At 41.5% G+C, this 22036-nt stretch overlaps 1 protein-coding gene across 1 annotated transcript in view; it reads left to right on the top strand.

Annotated features, from left to right (window-relative positions):
* The first annotated feature begins 210 nt into the window (after nucleotides 1-210).
* The window catches only part of si:dkey-192g7.3 (uncharacterized), a 39234-nt gene continuing 17408 nt past the window's right edge, over nucleotides 211-22036 (top strand). The window contains exon 1 of the mRNA XM_060929768.1: nucleotides 211-331. Within this exon, the coding sequence (XP_060785751.1) occupies nucleotides 231-331 (101 nt within the window). The 5' untranslated portion in view covers nucleotides 211-230. The remainder of the gene's footprint in view (nucleotides 332-22036) is intronic.

The raw sequence follows: 22036 nt of genomic DNA, 5'->3' as shown, positions 1-22036 counted from the left end.
TATTTAGAAATATATGTACAACGTTGTACTTATATATATGAAATGGTAGAGGCTTCATGGGACTAAGACAGACTTTTCAATGGTAATGACATTTCAAATACTGTTAAACTAAGATACAGTGATTCATCATTAGTAACATGTTTATACTAGTTAGCATTGTGGATGATCAAGAGCTTTTTCTAACAAATCTAGACATGAGGTAGACTTACACCCCGTACACCTCGGAGGAGATGGCAGCCCATCAAAAGGCTGCAACAAAGACTTATGTTGTGTATTTAGATATAAGAATCACAGACACCTTAAAACAAGACAACAAAACATCTATTCACAGGTAAAAGCTTTGAAAATATGTTTTCATCTTTTGACAGACATTATACATCAGTTAGGGAAGGTTTATAGCTGCTGGCCAGCTGAGTTGAGACTGTTTAGGTCAATCTGAAAGTTTTCCAAGATTTGTAGTGCCTTTGAATGGTCTTGCTTAGCCCTTTTCATATATTAGACAGTAAGGATTTTAGTGATTGTATGATTTATTTATATAGTGCATGTTGGGAATTGTACTGACCAAAAACTAATGAATGTAAACATGACAACAATACAAAATCATGAATTCTGCTATAATTATGTGTCTTATTGATGCAACACTGCACTACAGAATACTGCACAACATAAGTAACAAAAGTTTTACTAAGGAATTATTCATTAAAAAGTACTTTTTGCATCTTATATTTTCATTACATGATTTAATTTTTTCTTTTTTTTCGAAATTGTTGTCCATGTCATATGGTCCTCTTTAATGATGAAAATAAAAATTAACGCTTCTGTAATTTGGAGCGAAGGCTATACAACGATTTTTAAAGAAGCATAGTAATTGTTTCATAAACCATTGTAGATATTTAGAATACAAACCAGACAGTAGAGAAATGGCCTACTGGCATGTTTGTATTCCTCTCGTTACTTGACTATAAACACTCAAGTACTTTGTTTTGTACAATAGCTTAGAGACCATACTGAAGTGTAAACTCATGTATTTGGTAATCTACTGATGAGTAATAGTTTTGGACATGCTTATGGTCATTTGTTTTCTACTACAATTATAGCCTGGACTCATTTACATCATCACTGCTGCTCAACAAGAGCATGGTGGTCTATGAACATTTTTCAGACAATCTGAAAAATGTCTGATTTTTCAGGATTTGATCCAGGCAACTCTAGCCTGGATTTTGGGCTAGAGTTGCTTTTCATTTTTTGCATCTCTCATCCTCGGCTTTCCATCTATTGGCTTCAAAGGTCTTGATTCCATTACGAACCATATTCTTCCACAGAAGTCTGTCATTTGGAGCTATGGCCCAATCATCAATCTCACACTCTTTGAAAGTTCTCTTAAGGGCATCCTTGTACCTTTTCTTAGGGGCACCAGTACTTCTTGTTCCTGTGGAGAGCTGACTGAAGAGAAGCTGTTCAGGGAGGCATTTATTGTCCATTCTAAGTGTCCATACCATCTCAACCTATTTTGGTGCAGCATAGCCTCTATGCTAGTTTCTACTACAATTATAACCTAGACTATGTAGTATAATAATGTCATATTAGTACAACCAACTGAGGTTTCAAATGAAAATGATACACAATTAATCCAAATATTGTCTAATAATATTCTTTATTGTAATGGTAGCATGGAAACAATAGTAAAGTTCTAGTACCCTGAAAAAACAGTATACTTCAGTTCAGGTTTTAGACACTTATAATGAATGCATTTGTGGTGTGGGGAAATCCCTTTAAAACTGCTAAAAAAATTTTGGCATTAAAATAATTAAGCACACTACCTATGGAATACCCTGGGGAAATACAAACCCCATTTCAGAAAAAGTTGGGATATTTTCCAAAATGCAATAAAAGCAAAACTCTGTGATTTGTTAATTCACATGAATCTTGATTTCACTGATAAATGTACAAAGAAAAGATTTCCAATCATTTTCCTGACCAACTTAATTGTATTCTGTAAATATAAACAAAGTTAGAACTTAATACTTGCAACACACTCAAAAAAAGCTGGGACAGAGGCAAAATAAGACTGAAAAGCTTATAGGATATTCAAGTAATACCATTTTGGAAGATTCCACAATAAACAGGTCGGTTGGTAACTGGTGAGGGTATCGTGATTGGGTATAAAAGGAACATGAACCAAAGGCTCAGTGTCTGCAAGTAAAGATGGACTGTAGATCACTTGCTTGTGCCAAAATTCTTGACTGAATTGTTTGTCAATGCACAGATTTTTGTTTTTATTGCATTTTGGAAAATACCCCAACTTTTCTGGAAATGGGGTATGTACAACCCCAGACTGACTTTAGTCTGTCAGAGACATTTGTTAACTAAAACTGAGGAATTATGGATATATCACACAGGCAAGAGCAAGGTTGAATTGCTGTATTCATAGTGATTTGTGTAGAATGAATCAGTCCTTTCAAAATAGCATGATTTATACTTCTGCGTAGAATCTACACACAATGTTCCAAATAAAGTATCATCCTGGAATAATTTCATATATGATAGGCTTGATATGCTAATAAATGAGCCTTTTTGTAAATTTATAAGCTTATATGTATTCATATGTCACCTTTAAAGGAATACTAAACTCCAAATCTCCATCTACCATATGTGCAGCATATAAGCAATTATCACAAACAAGAAAACACAGGCACATTTTGTACCAAGAAAGCACAGTTGTTAGGGAAGCCAAGAATCATTTATGTGACATTTTGTGAAAGATTTCACAAATTTGTCAGTCAACCACATTTGTAAATTAAATCTAAAGAACATTTTCAGAGGATATATAGTGGGAATAGAAGAAAAAAAACTGTAAGAAACATCTTAGGGAAAGTGTAAGTAAATGAAAACTACATAAGAAAAAAAGTTTGAAAAAACTTTCTTCCATGCCTGTCGTAAGACCATTATTGAATATAACAGTTTAGTTTTGAGTTTGTGCCATAGTCCATCCATCCATTATCCCTTATCCTGTGCAGGGTTGCGGGCAAGCTGGAGCTTATCTCAGCTGACTATGGGCGAGAGGTGGGGTACATCCTGGACAAGTTGCCAGATCATCACCGGACTGACACATAGAGACAAACAACCATTCACACCTATGGTCAATTTAGAGCCACCAATTAGCCTAACCTGCATGTCTTTGGACTGTGGGGGAAACCAGAGCACCCAGAGGAAACCCATGCAGACACAGGGAGAACATGCAAACTCCACACAGAAAGGCCCCCATCGGCCACTTGACTTGAACCCAGACCCTTCTTGCTGTGAGGCGACAGTGCTAACCACTTCACCACCGTGACACCCCTCGTGCCGTAGTCATGTGTTTTAAATATTCGTCAGTTCAACAGCTGCCCTTAGAGTTCCATTAGAAGTGAGTTTAGAATAAATAGGTTTTTCTGTTTCTTCTTAACACAAGGAAATGACTGTCCTCAGTAACTGCACATATGCTACAGATGTGATGGTTAGAAATTGTCTTGAAAAATCCTGGAGTTGTCCTTTTAATATACAGTTGCACGAAAATGCTAGTGAGTCTGTTGGAGTTCTGACAGTTTCCCATGACTTATAAACTGTGGTCTGATGGTGAATTATGTCACAGTTATAGACAAACACAATTTGCTTAAAGGAATGATTCATAATTGCACCTGTCCTTGTCGATACTAAATCTACTTCCGAGTTACAGTGAGTCAACATTTGTGCTAACGACTTCTCCCGAAACTAATTTGAATCAGGTGACTAAAAATACAGTGCCAGCCCTGCGATAACCTGGTGACTTGTCCAGGGTGTACCCTGCCTCTTGCCCATAGTCAGCTTGCCTGTGACCCTGTAGAACAGGATAAGCAGCTAGAGATAATGGATGGATGGACTAAAAATACCTTACCCTTGAAAAAACAGAACACCATAAGTGCTGAATCTGATATTCCTAATATAATGATCATCTTTGAAAAAATTCAGTAGTTCTTGTAAGAAGAACTCTGCATTATTCAATCCATCATGCAGAAAATCATTGTTTTCTCAAGTTTGCAGAAGGCCACTTTGTTCTACCATGCCTTTAGGACAACTGAGAAAAATACACTGCACACCAGCACCAAAAGCTCATCACAATTATGTAGCACAGTTGACCAAACATTATTGCCACTGATTTGCTGCCTCAGGGTCTGGGTAGCTTGCAATCAGTGAAAAAATAATAAACTTAAAATTGTATGAATTAATTAATTGTAATTAATAGTATTATTCCAATAGCTCAAACCAGACCTTAAAATATGCTGTGGTATGACCTGAAAAGAACTGTTCATGTGCAAAATCTAAGAAATATTGCTGAAGTGAAACCACTCTGTCGGAAAGAATTGTCTAAATTTCCTCTTCCCATTGTCTGATCAACAGCAATGAAAGTTGAAGGGGGTTATTAAGTAGGTTCTACCATTTATTAATTACTTAGCTTCACATTTCCTGTCAAAAAGAACCGAGAGTAATTCATCAATGTGTTCAATAAAGAAGTAAAAGCACTTTGTGTGCGTGCGTGTGTGTGTGAGAGAGAGAGATTAAAGGGTACCTGCAGAGAAAGTTACATATAGGCTAGAAATGGTATACATTTTGCACAAATGCATTTTGACTATCCTGTATTGTCACACTGTGTTGCAAACGGCAGTGCTTTAAAATTCTTTTCTATTCCCGCTCACTTAAGTTTCACTTCACGGCGCAGCCATATTGCCATTTTGTGGGCGATGTCAAAGGTCAGCATGACATAGAATCAATGATACATTTCCTGGACCTTGATTGGCTTGCTACTTCTCACACCGTGATGTAGCCAGATGTACAAAACATTGTTGAAAAATGACGGAGTGCAAAGCCTATGTTTGCACAAATAATAAATGTGATAAGGGAAAACAATTTTTTTCTGTGTTCCATTGCCAACAACTGGGCAACGTAAACAGCTTGCTAAACAATGGCTATAAACAACTTGGGAACAGGTCATGCTTTAGACTATTTTGAGCCTGAGTGCTTTGAAAGGAATCTATAGGCCAAGCTCTTGGGCTATACAGGTTGCATTAGACTCAAACCCAATGACGTGCCAATGATATTCCAACACCGTCCATGGAAAAGGGATTCAGGCCATGAAAGCTGATTAACTAGAAGAAATGCGAGAAAGGTATAACGTTTAGTTTATTAAGTCACATGTAATATAAATTAGAGGGACTGTTAAATCTAGTTTTAGGCAGAGGTCAAAAAAGCTGCCTTACTAAACAAACAAACAAAAAACCCACCACGTTGCTGTCAAACTTTCAATGTCAAGTTAAAATTTATAAATATATTATATATTGTGGCGGCACAGTGGTGTAGTGGTTAGCGCTGTCGCCTCACAGCAAGAAGGTCTGGGTTCGAGCCCCGTGGCCGGTGAGGGCCTTTCTGTGCGGAGTTTGCATGTTCTCCCTGTGTCCGCGTGGGTTTCCTTCGGGTGCTCCGGTTTCCCCTACAGTCCAAAGACATGCAGGTTAGGTTAACTGGTGACTCTAAATTGACCATAGGTGTGAATGTGAGTGTGAATGGTTGTCTGTGTCTATGTGTCAGCCCTGTGATGACCTGGCGACTTGTCCAGGGTGTACCCTGCCTTTCGCCCGTAGTCAGCTGGGATAGGCTCCAGCTTGCCTGCGACCCTGTAGAACAGGATAAAGCGGCTAGAGATAATGAGATGAGATGAGATGAGACTTTGTCCCAACTTTTTTGGAATCGGGGTTGTATATGGTTTCTCCGCTATCCATACTGACTTGAAGATAACCCTTTTTCATCTGACTAAATCCAGGTTAACAAGTATGTTTACATCGGCTACACTTAAATTCCAGTGCCTGGCTATCAATGACTTGCCGTAACATGTGCACCTTATTAGTTGCCCATGTGCAAAAAGCTTCATGTGCTTTTGGACTTTTAAAACTACTTATGATAGCTAATCAGGTGGCTGCACTTGTGTGCATTATTATAATTAGGGCTTATACTATCAATATCGATCATGTTTAAATGCTGTACTGATACCCTTTAATGAAGAAAGTAGTTAAAGGTAATTATAAAAAGTTCACAATTGCAACTACTGACAAAGTCCTTTTCATAGACAAATGTGGAACTGGTGCTTTTTAAAATATTTGAATCTATAAACCAGTCTACACTCACCATCTACGTTAATATGAACACTACTCATTCAGGCAATAATCGAAGCCATGTTGCAGCAGCACAATGCATAAAATCATGCAGATAAAGGTCAAGAGCTTCAGTTAATGTTCACATCAAAAGGGGAAAAGGTTAATCTTTGTAACTTTGGCCCATTTGATGTGAACTTTGTATGTGGTTGTTTTATAAGCTCTTTTGTATGTTACATTTTGTCACTTCACATGTCTCTTCAGTGAAATTATTTACGTATTCCAAAGATGTTTGTCTTAAAGAATCAGATGAAACCACCGTCTAAAGCGGTTATCTAAAAGCTATGTAAAGGTAAGGCAAGGCAAGGCAAGTTTATTTATATAGCACATTTCATACACAGTGGCAGTTCAATGTGCTTTACAGAAGTAAAAGCAGAACAGTAAACAATAGAAAATAAAAGTACATAAAATAATTGGGGAAGAAAATAATAAGAATTAAACAATAGTAGAAATAAAATAATAAAATGAAATAAAGTTAATCAGCCTCGAGATTAATTATTATTAGGGGTTTAACTCATAAAGCGTGCTCTTCCCGTGGCTCTTCCACGAGGATCACCAAAAATCGTCCCGCAGACAAAATCTACGAGGATCACAAATATCACATAAAGCGCACTCTTCCCGTGGCTCTTCCACGAGGATCACCAAAAATCGTCCCGCAGACACAATCTACGAGGATCACCAAATAAAATCGTCCCGCAGACAAAATCTACGAGGATCACCAAAAATAATTAAAGTAAAAGTAAAATCATTAAAATCCAAGATTAAAAAGAAATTAAAATAAAGAAAGTAAAATCATTAAAATCAAAATTAAAAGAAGTTATGTTAAAGGAAATTAATTACTTAGGTAAAAATTAATCAAGTGAAAGCATCTGAAAACAGCTTTGTCTTGAGCCTGGATTTAAAACTAACAACAGTAGGAGCATTTTTGATATCATCTGGAAGTTGGTTCCAAAGCTTAGCAGCATAGCAACTAAAGGCTGCTTCACCACACTTCGTTTTGACAGCTGGTATTACTAGCAAGTTTTTCTCTTGTGATCTTAGAGACCTAGTTGGTGCATATAATTGAAACATATCCAGTAGGTAGCTGGGTCCCATCCCATTTAATGTTTTAAATAGAAGAAGTAGTGCTTTAAAGTCAATTCTATAGCTCACTGGGAGCCAGTGCAGAGACCTTAGGATTGGAGTGATATGGACTACCCTTTTTGTTCTTGTAAGAACCCTTGCTGCTGCATTTTGGATTAGTTGAAGCTCTTTGATGGTCTTTTTTGGAAGACCTGTGAAAAGGCTATTGCAGTAATCAACCCTACTGGAGATGAAAGCATGAATAAGTTTTTCTAGATCATGTTTTGACATGAGACCCCTGAGTTTAGAAATGTTTTTTAGGTGATAGAATGCAGACTTTTTTACCACTTTCATATGACTGTTGAAGTTAAGTTCGCTGTCAATAAGGACACCAAGGTTTTTGACAGTATCCTTTGCTTTAAGCCCCTTAGTTTCAAGAACAGTGGCAATCCTAAGCCTTTCCTCCTTTTTGCCAAATATAATTACTTCAGTTTTATCTGCGTTCAGCTGAAGAAAATTGTGAGACATCCATTTGTTAATTTGGTCAATGCATCTATGAAGAGACTCAAGAGGGGCATAGTAAAGCTGAGTGTCATCTGCATAGCTATGGAAGTTTATTGAGTTATTCTTAATAATTTGTCCAAGTGGGAGCATATAAAGGTTGAATAGTAATGGTTCCAGGATTGAGCCCTGGGGAACCCCACAGTTCAAGGACACGGGTGATGAACTGTAGCCTCCAATGGCCACATAAAAAAATCTTTGTTGTAGGTAAGATTTTAACCAGTTGATTACTATACCAGTAAATCCAACCCAATGTTCCAGTCGATGTAACAGTATGGAATGATCTACTGTGTCAAATGCAGCACTTAAGTCTAAAAGCACCAAGACTGATGTTTTACCAGCATCAGAATTAAGACGTAGGTCATTCATGACTTTAGTAAGAGCTGTTTCAGTGCTATGATTGGCACGAAAACCTGACTGAAACTTATCAAAACATCCGTTTAATGTCAGGAAGGCAGTTAATTGATTAAAAACAATTTTTTCAATTATTTTACCAACGAATGGCAAATTGGATATGGGCCTGTAGTTGTTGAGTACTGAGACATCCAGGTTATTCTTTTTCAGTAGGGCTTTTACAACCGCTTTTTTCAGAGATGAGGGAAACATGCCAGTTCATAAGGAGGTGTTGATAATCTGAAGTTATGTAAAGCTTGTGTAAAGTAAAAGGAAAGTTATGTAAAGTTGTGTAAAGTTATGTAAAGCTTGTGTAAATGTAAAAGGAAAGTCATGGGTCCTTAACCTTCATTCAACAGTGCAGTGAAGTGGCACTGCAAATTATTTAATGGTACTGTAATCAAAGGTTAACTACACTTACAAACAATCCAGTCAGAAGTGGCTTAAAAGTAGACATTTTGGCAGTGAAATAACCCCTTCGGACACAAGGAAAGATGCTATGGAACTTCATGTGTACCATTGTACACATTATGTCCGAAGGGGCTATACAGGCTAAATAAATCAGGAAGAAACTAGGAACTGAAACTAACTTTGTTACTTCGACTGCAGCAAAAACTCACATTGGTATAAATAGTGATTTTTGTTCTGTCCGTCAGTTTGAATAGATATACAGTGTGTACAGTATAGTCAGTGTTCTTTAGGCTGAACATGCCTTTAATACTTTGTTCGTGGTTGGTAGTTTTGCTAAGCAGGCAATTAATAAAATCTCTCTCTTATAGCGTATATAGGGTCCAAAAGTCTGTGAGACCGCTTGAAAATCTAACTTTTTTAATTTAAAATGGGAAAGAAGCACAATGTTTCAGTCTTCTGAAATATAAAAAAAAAGAAAGAAAGTGAATGCTCAATATCTCATCGTCTCTAGCCGCTTTATCCTGTTCTACAGGGTTGCAGGCAAGCTGGAGCCTATCCCAGCTGACTACGGGCGAAAGGCGGGGTACACCCTGGACAAGTCGCCAGGTCATCACAGGGCTGACACACAGACAACCATTCACACCTATGGTCAATTTAGAGTCACCAGTTAACCTAACCTGCATGTCTTCGGACTGTGGGGGAAACCGGAGCACCCGGAGGAAACCCACGCGGACACAGGGAGAACATGCAAACTCCGCACAGAAAGGCCCTCGCCGGCCACGGGGCTCGAACCTGGACCTTCTTGCTGTGAGGCGACAGCGCTAACCACTACACCACCGTGCCACCCTGCTCAATATCTTGAATATTTAATATTCAAGAATCTGCACAATTTGTACTTTGTACAAATTTGGAAAAATTAGCAAAAGTAGTCCATGTAATAAAGGAGACAAAAACTTGACAAAACAAATGAGAACTAGAGACCAGAGGTTTAAGCTGTGACACGTGAAACGTGGGGTGGATGAGTTGCATGGTGAGTGGTAGTGCCAGTCTGACGGAACATGGGTTGGCTACCTTTTTGATGAGGAAGGGTCCTAGGTACCTGGGAGCCAGCTTGCAGGAGACGGTTCTGAGTGGCAGATGGTGTGTGGAGAGCATGACTCGTTGCCCCACCCAGTAAGTGGGTGCCTTAGAGTGGCGTTTGTCGGCCTGCCTCTTGGATGCTAGGGGGAAGCGAATGAGTCTTCTCCGGGCCAATGCCCACATCCTCTTGCAGCAGTGTATGAAGATCTGGGCTGAGGGTACGGCGACCTCCTCCTCTTGGTTGGGGAAGAGTGGTGGTTGGTAACCTAGGGACCACTGAAAGGGTGAGAGACCTGTGGCAGATGAAGGAAGAGTGTTATGAGCATACTCGATCCAGGGTAGGTACTTACTCCAAGAACTGGCATCCCTGGATGCCATGCACCTGAGTGCAACCTCCAAAGCCTGGTTCGCCCATTCTGTTTGGCCATTGGTCTGTGGGTGGAAGCCTGAGGTGAGACTACAGGTGGCCCTGATGAGTTTGCAGAAAGCCCTCCAGAACTGTGCAGAGAACTGAGGACCCTGGTCAGAAACGATGTCAGTAGGTAGTCCATGTAGGCGGAAAACGTGGTGGACGAGCAATTCTGCAGTTTCTTTGGCTGAGGGGAGCTTGGGCAGAGGAATGAAATGGATGGTCTTGGAGAAATGGTCAATGACCATGAGGATGCATGTGTTGCCACCTGAGTTGGGGAGTCCTGTGACGAAGTCCAGGGTGATGTGAGACCAAGGTTGATGTGGAGTCGAGAGGGGTCTTAGCAAGCCAGCAGGGGGTCGATTGGTTGTCTTGTTCCGGGAGCATGTGTCGCAGGCTGCCACAAACTCCTGGATGTCCTCCTTGATGGATGGCCACCAAAAGCACTGCTGGATGAGTGCCAGGGTTCGGGTGGCTCCCAGATGACAGGCCAGCTTGGAGCCATGACCCCACTGCAGCACCTGGGTTTGCACCGGACAGGGAACAAACAGATGGTTAGGAGGAATGTTGTTGGGGTTACCTTCACTAGGGTCCTGCTCCAGGGCCTTCTGCACGAGCATCTCAACCTCTAGAATGGCAGCTCCCACCAGGGAGCATGGAAGAAGGATAGTCTCAGGTGGCTTGGACTCCTCTTGGTGGGAAGAGAACATCTTGGACAGGGCATCGGGTTTGCTGTTCTTAGTGCCTGGGCCGTAGGAGATCGTGAAGTTGAACCGGAAGAAGAGACCAACAGGCTTGACGGGAATTAAGGCATTTGGCGGACTTGAGGTACTCCAGATTCTTATGGTTGGTCCAGACTAGAAAGGGGAGTTCCGACCCCTCAAGCCAGTGCCTCCACTCCTCCAAGGCTAGTTTAACAGCCAGTAGTTCTTGGTCACCAATGTCGTAATTCCGTTCGGCTGGGGATAGCCAGCGGGAGAAGGAGCATGGGTGGACCTTGTCATCACTGGCCCTCTGGGATAGTATAGCTCTGACCCCTGACTTGGAAGCATCGACCTTGACAAGAAACTGCTTGGTAGGATCGGGTATGGTGAGAATGGGTGCTGTGGTAAACTTGTGCTTGAGCATGGAAAAGGCTTTCTTTGCTTCCTCCCTCCACTTGAATTGAGTCTTGGTCAAGGTCAGGGCTGAGAGAGGTCCGGCCACCATGCTGAAGTTGCGAATGAAGCGCCTGTAGAAGTTGACGAATCCTAGGAAGCGCTGAAGCTCTCGTCTCGAAGATGGGGTGGGCCAATCGGCAACTGCCTTGAGCTTGAGGGGGTCCATCTGGATCCTTGCCGGGGAGATTTTGAATCCCAGAAATGAGAGCACTCTGGTGAAATTCGCCTTTTTCTGCCTTGACGAACAACTTGTTCTCTAGCAGGTGCTGGAGGACCTGCCGGACGTGACCCTGACGTTCCTCCAGGGAGCAGGAGAAGATCAGGATGTCATCCAGGTACACGAAAATGAAGATGTTTAGGAAGTCCCTTAAGATGTCATTAACGAGTGCCTGGAAGACTGCGGGTGCATTGGTCAGGCCGAAAGGGACCATGAGGTACTCGTAGTGACCAGTGGTGGTGTTAAAGGCCATCTTCCATTCATCCCCCTCCCTGATCCTGACTAGATGGTATGCATTGCGTAGATCTAGCTTGGTGAATACCTTGGCTCCCTGGAGTAGTTCAAAGGCCGTGGTCATGGGTGGTAGTGGGTAGCAGTTCTTGACTGTGATGGTGTTGAGACCCTGATAGTCAATGCAGGGGCGGAGCAACTTGTCCTTTTCCATGAAGAAGAATCCCACCCCTGCTGGGGAAGAGGAAGGATGGATGATCCCAGTTGCCAAAGATTCGGAGATGTACATGGCTTGCCTTTCAACGGAAGAGAGAGAGAGTAGAGTCATCCTTTGGGTGGAGCTGTCCTGGGTAGGAGGTTGATTCCACAGTCATAGGGTCTGTGAGGATGGAGGAACACTGCTCAGGTCTTGCTGAAAACAAGTTTGAGATCTAGATATTCCAAAGGCATGTGAGAGAGGTCAGGGAACTCACTGGCTGAAGGCTGTGGTGGTTTGGTGGGAGGCAGAGCAGAGTTTAGACAGGAAGCTAGGCAGGACTGGCTCCAGCCTAGGATGGTGTCAGCCCAGTTAAGGTGGGGGTTGTGCTGCCTTAACCATGGTAATCCTAGAACAATGGATATGTGGGGGTTGTTCATGATGTGAAGCTGGATGGTTTCTGAGTGGTTACCGGAAATCCTTAGGGTGAGTGGGGTGGTAAGATGGGTGATGTTGGTCAAGCCAGTGCCATTGAGTGTCAGGACAGTGAGAGGGATGTCAAGAGCAAGTAGCGGGATTCCCAGACACTTGGCAGTGACGGAGCAGATCAGGTTCCTGTCCGCCCCTGAGTCGACGAGGGCCTGGAGGTGGCAATGCTGGTTGTCACAGATAATGATGAAAGGAAGTAAGGGACGATTAGCGGGGGACTGGTTCCAAGTGTTGCCCACCAGGGCCCTTTGATTCACTGGTGGGCTCGTCCTTTTAGCAGGCAGGCTCAACAGATATGGTATGTCCCAGCTGACCACAGTAGAAGCAGGCCCTCATGCTCCGCCAGCGACGTCGTTCCTCTGCTGACACCCGAACCTGGTCTACCTGCATGGGTTCGACGGATGTGGCAGGAGGTGGAGAGGAGGTGAATCTGGGGCAGTTCTTCTCTCCTCCATTGCTGGATCCAAGCATCGATGCAGTTGGAGAGGTCCATGAGGCTGGAGAGGTCTGACGGCAGTTCCCGTGATACCAATTCGTCCTTGATGGTGTCGGACAAGCCATGCAGGAATGCTTTGATCTGGGCATTCTCGTTCCAACCGCACGAAGCCGCCAACATCTGGAACTCGAAGGCGTAATTTGAGGTAGACCGAGACCCCTGCTGCAGCTCCATGAGCTCTCTGGGCGCCTCCCGGCTAGACAGAAAGCAGTCGAAAGTTCACCTCATCTCCTCAGAGAAATCCTTGAAACTGGAACAAAAGGGTGCATTGGCATCCCAGACCGCTGTTCCCCACTCTCTGGCCTTGCCAGTGAGGAGCATTATTGTATATGCTACCCAGGAGTGTTCTGTGGGGAAGGCCAGAGGTTGCAGTTCTACAATCAATGAACATTGTTTGTCTCAATCTGCAAGTACCTGGTTCTCCATTGTAGGGCTGAGGCGCTGGAAGTCTTGGTTCGTGGAGAAAGGCGGTGGCAGGAGCTGAAGTAGGAGATGGCTGAGCAGGGGTAGGCACGGCTTGACAGCGCTGCATCTGCATGGTGAGAAGGTTGAGTGCATTGGACAAGGTGGTGAGGTTCTGGGTAATTTATTGTAGGTCTTGTTGGTGGGTCCTGAGGAGAGTCCCTTGCTGCTGTATAGCCATTCTCAGATGGGTCAATTCTGCTGGATCCATGTTGGCCAGAACGTACTGTTAGGGGTGGTGGAGGTGTGGTGAAATAGGATCCAAAAGCAGAACATGACTCAGACAGTAATCCAATAAATGAGGTGGTTTTAGTCCAGGGAAAAAGTAGCAAAAATAATCCATGTAAAAAAGGAGACAAAAACTTGACAAAACAAACAAGGCAGACAAGGACAAGAAAAACACTAGTGCAAAAAAACATGAACAAGAAAAAATGCTAGTGCAAAAAGCCATACATGAGAAAAAGCTAGTGCAAAAAACCATGAACAAGGGAAAAACACTGGAGGGGAAAAAAAACCATGACAGGCTTTTGCATTAAGGCACAGAAACGGCCAGGGAAAACAAACAAGATGTTCTGGCAAAAACAGACTCTGAGAACGGCCTATTTATACACAGCCCTGAAAACCAGGAAGTGAGTTCAGGGGAGAAAAACCCATGAAAAAGCATTAAGGTACAGAAGGAATTCCTGTCCCGGATCTGGATCGGTGCTGGCGTGAGAGATCCATAATTTCCGGAGTGAATGTCTGGGGAGGAGCATAACGGTGTGTGTTTGTGCGCGCACATGTATGTTTTATGCACTACTAAAGATCAAATGTCCTCACAAGGATAGTAAAATCTGAGAATTTCAACCTTGTGGGGACATTTGAATGGTCCCCACAAGGAAATTGTTGTTGTTGTTTTTAAAATAAATAAATAAATAAATAAATAAATAAAACAAACGAGGCTCTAAATTGACCGTAGGTGTGAATGTGAGTGTGAATGGTTGTTTGTCTCTGTGTCAGCCCTGTGATGACCTGGCGACTTGTCCAGGGTGTACCCCGCCTCTCGCCCATAGTCAGCTGGGATAGGCTCCAGCTCGCCTGCGACCCTGTAGAACAGGATAAACGGCTACAGATAATGGATGGATGGATAAATAAATGAGGGCAGCACGGTGGTGTAGTGGTTAGCACTGTCACCTCACAGCAAGAAAGTCCTGGGTTCGAGCCCAGCGGCCAGCGTGGGCCTTTCTGTGTGGAGTTTGCATGTTCTCCCCCGTGTTTGCGTAGGTTTCCTCCGGGTGCTCTGGTTTCCCCCACAGTCCAAAGACATGCAAGTCAAGTTTATTTGTATAGCGCTTTTAATAGTAAACATTGTCGCAAAGCAGCTTTACAGAATTTGAATGACTTAAAACATGAGATAATTTTATCCCTAATCTATCCCCAATGAGCAAGCCTGTTAATTGGTGGCTCTAAAATTGACTGTCGGTGTGAATGTGAGTATGAATGGTTGTTTGTCTCCGTGTCAGCCCTACGATAACCTGGCGACTTGTCCAGGGTGTATCCCCCCTCTCACCTATAGTCAGCTGAGATAGGCTCCAGCTTGCCTGTGACCCTGTAGAACAGGATAAGTAGCTACAGATAATGGATGGATGGATGGATAAATAAATAAAGGAGCCAAAAAGCTTCCTTTTCATTACTAAGGTTAGGTTTAGGTGCAGGTCCATTATTAATTAACTGCATTAATAATTTTGTCAGTGGAAGGTTCTTGCAACGATAGTGAGACAAATGTGTGTGTGTGTGTGTGTGTGTGTGTGTGTGTGTGTGTGTGTGTGTGTGTGAGAGAGAGAGAAAGTCAGGGTACCTTTGGGGAAACAGTGTTAGCTGTCTATTACAATACATTTTAATTAACTGATTCATTTGTTAAACAGTATTCTTTTCCTTTTATCCACACAAAGCCCAGTGACCCTACTGCTTCATTTTTGCAGCTTTAAATCAACCTAATTCATCAGCTTTACATTATTAAGTAAAACTCAGAGTTTGGTTTAAAGCCACTTCCTCCAATTCGCTTATCATTACAGGATCAACTTCTCTGAAAGGAGATGCAACAAACCATTACAACTTGTAAGCAAAGTTCTGAACCGGTAATTTTCTGTCAGGTCAGATAAAATTTTCAGATTTCTGTTAACTCTGTGTTGGAAAGAAAACAGAAATTATAGGAGTGTAGTCACACGGCCCTCTAAGGTGATCATCCACCCTCTAATTGTGACTTGCTCTGTTGCACCTGAAACTTCAAGTCATAGTAAGATGGGAATACATGTTATCTTGTGTAAACATCAAACTCAAAATGAATGGCCAATATGATATATAATGTAGATAAGTAAATTAAATGCATACCAGGCGGTATCAGGCAAGGACTTGCAGGAAGACTGAGAGTGGTCTCAATGTCAACTGCAGTGGCAGAAACCTGTAGAGACAAAATATGCTTACCATAATTAGATTTTTAAGAAGAAAAAAATGTGAACTTTTGTTTTTAAAACCTTGCACCTGCTTACCCATGATGCAATTTAAGAGATGTGTGAACATTGAGGTACTTTATCAGCTTACAAGCAGCTACCATTACGTCACAAAATAATTTATTCTACTGTTTTCACATAGGATTCCTCAAAACTAGTACACACATCTGTACACTTAAGACTGGTGGAGTCACCCTTTAAAACACAGGGTTAGAAAGACAAAATTAAAACATCTTACATCTGTAAGAAGGATCAGCCCGGTTAAGTCCTCTCCAAAGTGTGCCATGAGCAGCTGAACAACACGAAGTGTCATCTCATTATCGACACCATTGGAGAGGATATCCTTGACATCTTTGTTAGTAGGTTTCTCCCTGAAGTATTCTATGATGGCTCTTCCACATTCCTCCATACCGAGTTCCAAGCTACGAAGCACATTGATGTCTGTGAGCAATTCAAAATGTGCGTATATATACCTTGGCAGGAAAAGAAAAGGCCATTTGCTTTTCACATCTTCAATGTCAGGTGGTGGAAGTATATTTATATGACGACGTTGTAGAGAGAAAGTGAGCTCCATTAGATGTTTCACTTTGGCTCTTTCTGCTCCACCTGCACCATCCTGTCTGTAAATCCCATCCAGTTTCTGGCGTTGCTGCTCTAAAGTCTCATCAGTTTCTTCTGGGGGTAGCTCTGGCTGAAATCTTGTGCACCCATACATGTCAGTTGGACCTCTCTTGCCTGTAGAGGATCGGTGACGTGAGAAGCTTCTGTCACGATTTATATTCTCAATGCGGTTTTTCACTTGGATCAAGAGGGATGTATAACCTCCGCTCAAAAGTGACCCACTTGGTGTAAGATCAGCAAAGGTCTTTGGGTACTGCCGGATGATATTTCGAACCACTATTAAGCACTGTGCACGAGTGGGGTTTGCTTCATATTTTGTCATTGCATCTGCAAGAACTCTAACCATCTGGCGTCGCTCCGGTGTTGTTGGTCTCGTGCCATTTGCAATGGCAGTACGAATTGCTGCTGGCATTTGTTCCCAAGGGACCTGAAATGTCTCTGGCCATGTTTTCATTATAGAGGTGGAAGGTCTGTTGCTTGAACATGGTGGAATGGTGGTAGAATTAGGCGATGAGCTAGAAATAGGCAGAGTGCATGGTGATGGTGACCCAGTCAGCGAGCAATCACTACTCAGTGATGATGAAGTTGGAATGATTTCAAAATCCAAAGCAACTGTCTCGCTTTCTAAAACACAAACAAACAAACAAAAAAAGAATCACAGCATACATTAGCCAAAAGTCTATATAACTGTATATAGTATATACTGTATATATGACTATATAACTTATATCAGGTGCACTTGAAAAGTTTAAAGATGCATTATGTAGTTTCAGAAAAAAAAGAACTTAATAAACTGAATAACTGAATAAACAAAAGAATACAATAAGATAATGATAAATTTACCATATATTACCTAACTTGAATGCATCCAAGAGTTTTCGGCGCTAGATAACAGGTAACAGATCAGCAATGTCTTCCTGTTGTACATATTTTAAGTCTTCTTTTGACTCCAAGCCAGAGCTCTGAAGTTTCGATATTATTTGCAACTGGGTTTCCTCTGACAGATTTGGCAAAGTCTTGCAGATGATCTCTTTGATTTCTTCACTCATGTTCGCCATCATTCAGAACTAGAAGGAAAGAATGGTGAGGAATTATCAGTGGTGTGCCATGGACAGTGTACTCAGGCAAGGGATAGTAATCTAGCAGATTATCCTGATTAATAAAACAGTAATTTCTCTGCATCAGTGTGAGGCTGTAAACACCCATATCAGGAATACACAGTGCTTTATACTTTTCAGCAATAAAATATACTGCTGAATCCTGAATGAGAATCAATTTGATTTTTTCCAGTAACAAGCCCCTCATCGTCATCAATCACAATGTGCATGTTCTTTCTATATTTTGTCCCCTTCACAGTCACTTCATTGGTTATCAGAGTGTTTGTGGGCTCAAAATTGTGATGCACAACAGCCTCTCTGATTGCATCATTGTAGTCATCTGAGAAAAACTGTGTGCCCTTCTCCACTGAAACATCTGGAGGGAAGAAGATACCAGCACTCAGAAAGGCCTGCAGAAGCTGATGTCTCTCTGCAAGAGTAGAACATGGATTCTTAAAGTTGCGCAATTTCCTTAAACACTGCTTAAAATATGTGTGTTTGCTCTCGAATCTTAAAGTCCATAGGCGAATCAGTGGCACCAAACTGGATAATGAGCTCAGGATAATGACCAACATAATGATGTTTGGGCTTCAGTGGGTTGTCAGGAAAGATCTGCACTCGGCAATGCAAATATTCATCAATCAGAACTCTTAGGTAGGCTATCTGGCCATTTGAAATTGCAGGTGCACAACTGAGGTCCACAACTTCTCTAAGTTACAAAACCAACTGCCATACGTTGTTGTCACCTGGATTCTTTACTTTGTCTCCGATTAAAACAGGCAACATTCTCAGCAAACACCAGTTCTGCACTGCATGTCCCCCAAGTTTTCCACCCTCCGGGTTAACCTCACATGGTTTGTTATTAGCATCCCTACCTAGATACTTGAACTGATTTATTCATCTATTCAACTCAAGATAGCTAAACATTTTATCCACCATAACAAGATGGAAAATGTACAATGCCAGATCAGAGGATACAATACCTTCAAAAAGATCGTGGCCAATGCATGGAGGCAACCCTGGCTGACATACATGGAAGTATTTGAGCATGTTAAACAAAGAGTCAAATTTAACACCTCCGCTACATGTAGACTGTCCTTCACTGCTCTGAACATGACCACTGTATGACTCTACTGTGCGTTTTGTGCCCTGGATAAGAGGATCTGCATGGAGTGCTTCTCTGCTGATATCACAATATCTGCAGAAGTGAGAACTCCTGCTGAAGTTCTCCACAAAGCCTCCTATGTTATGTGACCCCAAGTTGTCACCTGCAATGGCACACACAGTTCCCTTGTAGACCTTTCCATCAGACAGGGTAACACCATTGACTTCAAGATCTTTAAGGTCATTGACGAGGGTGCCCATAACCAAGTCTTGACCAAAATACTTAAAATCATGTTCTTTACAGAGAAGAACAAGTTGCATTTGATCAGTGCTGGATCTGTTGTGTGGCATTAAATCTGCAAGAGTTAGATACATTGCAAGTATCTTGTGCTTTTTCTTTCCAGATCCTAGTGGGTTTACCACTTCAAATGTATCCTGATACAGGATCAAGCCCAGTGATGAGCTCTCTGTCTGGAAGAACACATTCTCAGCCATATTTTTGCCATCCCACACATCCTTAGAACCAATACTGGAGTGCACTTGCGTATATTGTTCCTGCACTGATTCACAATGTAAGGGAGAATCAATTGTCTGTTTAATAGGAATATACTGGGCAAAACACTCTTTACCTGCCTCATTCTGACCTAGACAGATCTGAACTGGTTCAACGTAGTTGAAGCTGTTCTTGAAGACTGTTTTTCTTTTCTGATCAGTTTTCAGTGGCTGAGTGTTGCAGGTCCTAAAGAGATCCTCAGTTTTCATGACTTGAATCACATTGTTTGTGTCAGCTTCAGAAATCCCAAGTGTAATCAATTTCTCTTTTAGTTTGAAAAGCAAATGAGACTGGCTTATATCATGTATTTCCTGAAAATCTTCAATAATTGTCTGGATCACAGAGGATGGAAGCAAAAACTTTGCTTGCAATTTCAAGTAAAAAAGGGCAACATTTTTAAAGAACTGTGATTCATTAGCAATTTCTGGGTAAATCACTAGTTCATCACCTGTATCACTGGGATTATCAATCTGCATATCAGAGTTATCTTGTTCCCTGTCATGGGAAACACCAGGATTCACAACAGACTCAGACAAATTTTCCTCAGCACCATTTTTATGTTTCCGACTCATGTGTGAGGTGAATGTTGACAAAACTGTAAAGCTCTTGCAACAGTGTCTATAAGGACAAGCAACTGTTTTCCCCTCTCTAATGCGTGTTTTCAAATGAGAGTAAAATATTGTCAAAGTTTCACACCTTGCACTGCAGAAATCAACATGACATGATAGTTCAACACCATGCAAAGTTGGCCTAACTACACGTCTGCTGGCCCTGTGTCTGTAAGTGTGACACTTAAACGTTGAAAAGTTTCGAAACGTCTGACTGCAATCTGGCAAAACACACTTAAAAGTTAAATTATGTGTATTTTTATGAATTTTCATGTGCCTCACATATGACACTATTGTGGCACAGTTATGACAACAGATCTGACAAGGGAACATTTTGTTACTGCCTGATGGTTACTTCCTCGACATCAACATGCATTAGCCTTGATTATGTGGCTGCTTTTGGCACCATAACAGACTCTAAAACAGTTAGGAGACTTGGCTTTGTGAGCTATGCAGTGACAGATTTACGTAAATAAAATGCAGTCACAAAGTCCAAAGCCTTCCTTGCTATAACTGTAAAACAAAATAAAGCTAACAATGTTCCAATATGGATCCTAATCACCAGGCAAGACGTAGACCAATGCTGCATCTACTGATGGACATCCAAACCTATTGTTTTGGCTATTGAAATCTAAGTCTCACTGATAATACATGTTCCCTAGCAAGACAATAGCAAGACAATATAAGCATCATTGAAAACATAAGATTTAATTACCGTTTAATTGTGTCGAAGAACACTTGATGATGTGTAGCACATGTCATCTAACTTGTGTGTCCTCTTCTGGAAAATCCTCTGTCCAAATGATGGTTCCAGAAGTCCATCCAGGAGTTTATAGCAAATTATTTCTGTATTTTGTAAAAGAAAATTGACCAAAACCAGTAGCCTCAAGATGTTGTCAAACTCCTGACCATGCTCCAAATTCCCCAACACTCTTAATTCCACAAAAGTTTCCAAAAAATACTGCAGTGTCCTGTAATTCAAAACAGCATCATACCGTTTTAAGGCCTCTGTCCAAATGTATAAGTTAAAATTCCCACAATGCATTTCTTAATTACGGTACTTAACTGTTTAACATGAAAACAGTATTTTACTTTTGAAAATTGTCTGTAAATTTACAGCAATTGCTTACAGTGTAGGTTTGTAAATGAAAAAATACATTGAATACATTTGAGAAAATAACGCGGTCTTTGCATCATTCTTTCATCTCATGTTGCGAGCTGTTGAGATGTTGGACAATGATTACGACAAATCAGCTTTATCCAGCAGTGTATGGATAGCAGCTCAACATCTTACCCTATAGTCAACCAATACAGCTTGACCATGCTTTCTAGTGCGATCGTAATGCACTTGCACAGAACTAGGGTTTTGCTCAAACCACAGGAAGTCCATACAAGGATATAAAAACCCTAATGAGGCTGAGGTGACAATCTAGTTTTTAAAAAAAAAGTTAGAAAGATTACAGTGGGCGCTTTTCTAATATTCTTATGCAGTTATTGAAAAAAAAACGTATAGTCCAAAAAATGGGAGGTCACGGGCACCCCGGGACCCCCCAGCTACGGCCCTGGTAGACTTCCTGTCAACTCAAACCTGTCCAGCTATTCTCCTCTGTCCTCTCAATAAGGCTTTTCCACTTGCAGAATTGTTGCTCATTAGATTTGTTTGTTTTTCACACCAATCTGTGTAAACTCTACAGTCTGTTTTGCATGAAAATCCTAGCAGATCGTCAGTTTCTGAAATACTCAGACAGTCCACTTGGCACCAACGATCATGCCATGGCCAAAGTTACAAAGATAGCATTTTCCCCATTTGATGTGAACATTAACTGAAGCTCTTGACCATTATCTGCATGATTTTATGCATTGTGCTGCATAAAATCAAGTTTTGTCTAGTTTTAGAAATTGACACCAAAGCATGATGACGCTGCAGATGTATCAATGTGTCTTTGCCACATTACAGCACCAGTATGTACTGTAATCATATTTGGCAGATTTGGCACACTGAAATATTTCAGTCCACAGCCCACTAGCCATCAACATCATTACCAAGAAGCTGAGGTGCTCCCTTACACCTGTCCTGAAGGTTTCGGTGCTGACCATAACCGTTGCTGTATTTCTTAAGCTAGTATGCTTGCATATTAGCTTGTGAAAAGCAGTGTGATTAGGAGAAGCGTTTGTT

Source organism: Neoarius graeffei, chromosome 9 (genome assembly GCF_027579695.1).
Source record: "Neoarius graeffei isolate fNeoGra1 chromosome 9, fNeoGra1.pri, whole genome shotgun sequence".
Classification (NCBI taxonomy): Eukaryota; Metazoa; Chordata; class Actinopteri; order Siluriformes; family Ariidae; genus Neoarius; species Neoarius graeffei.
The sequence above is the reverse complement of the archived record's forward strand: the minus strand, read 5'-3'. Positions and strand labels throughout refer to the sequence as shown.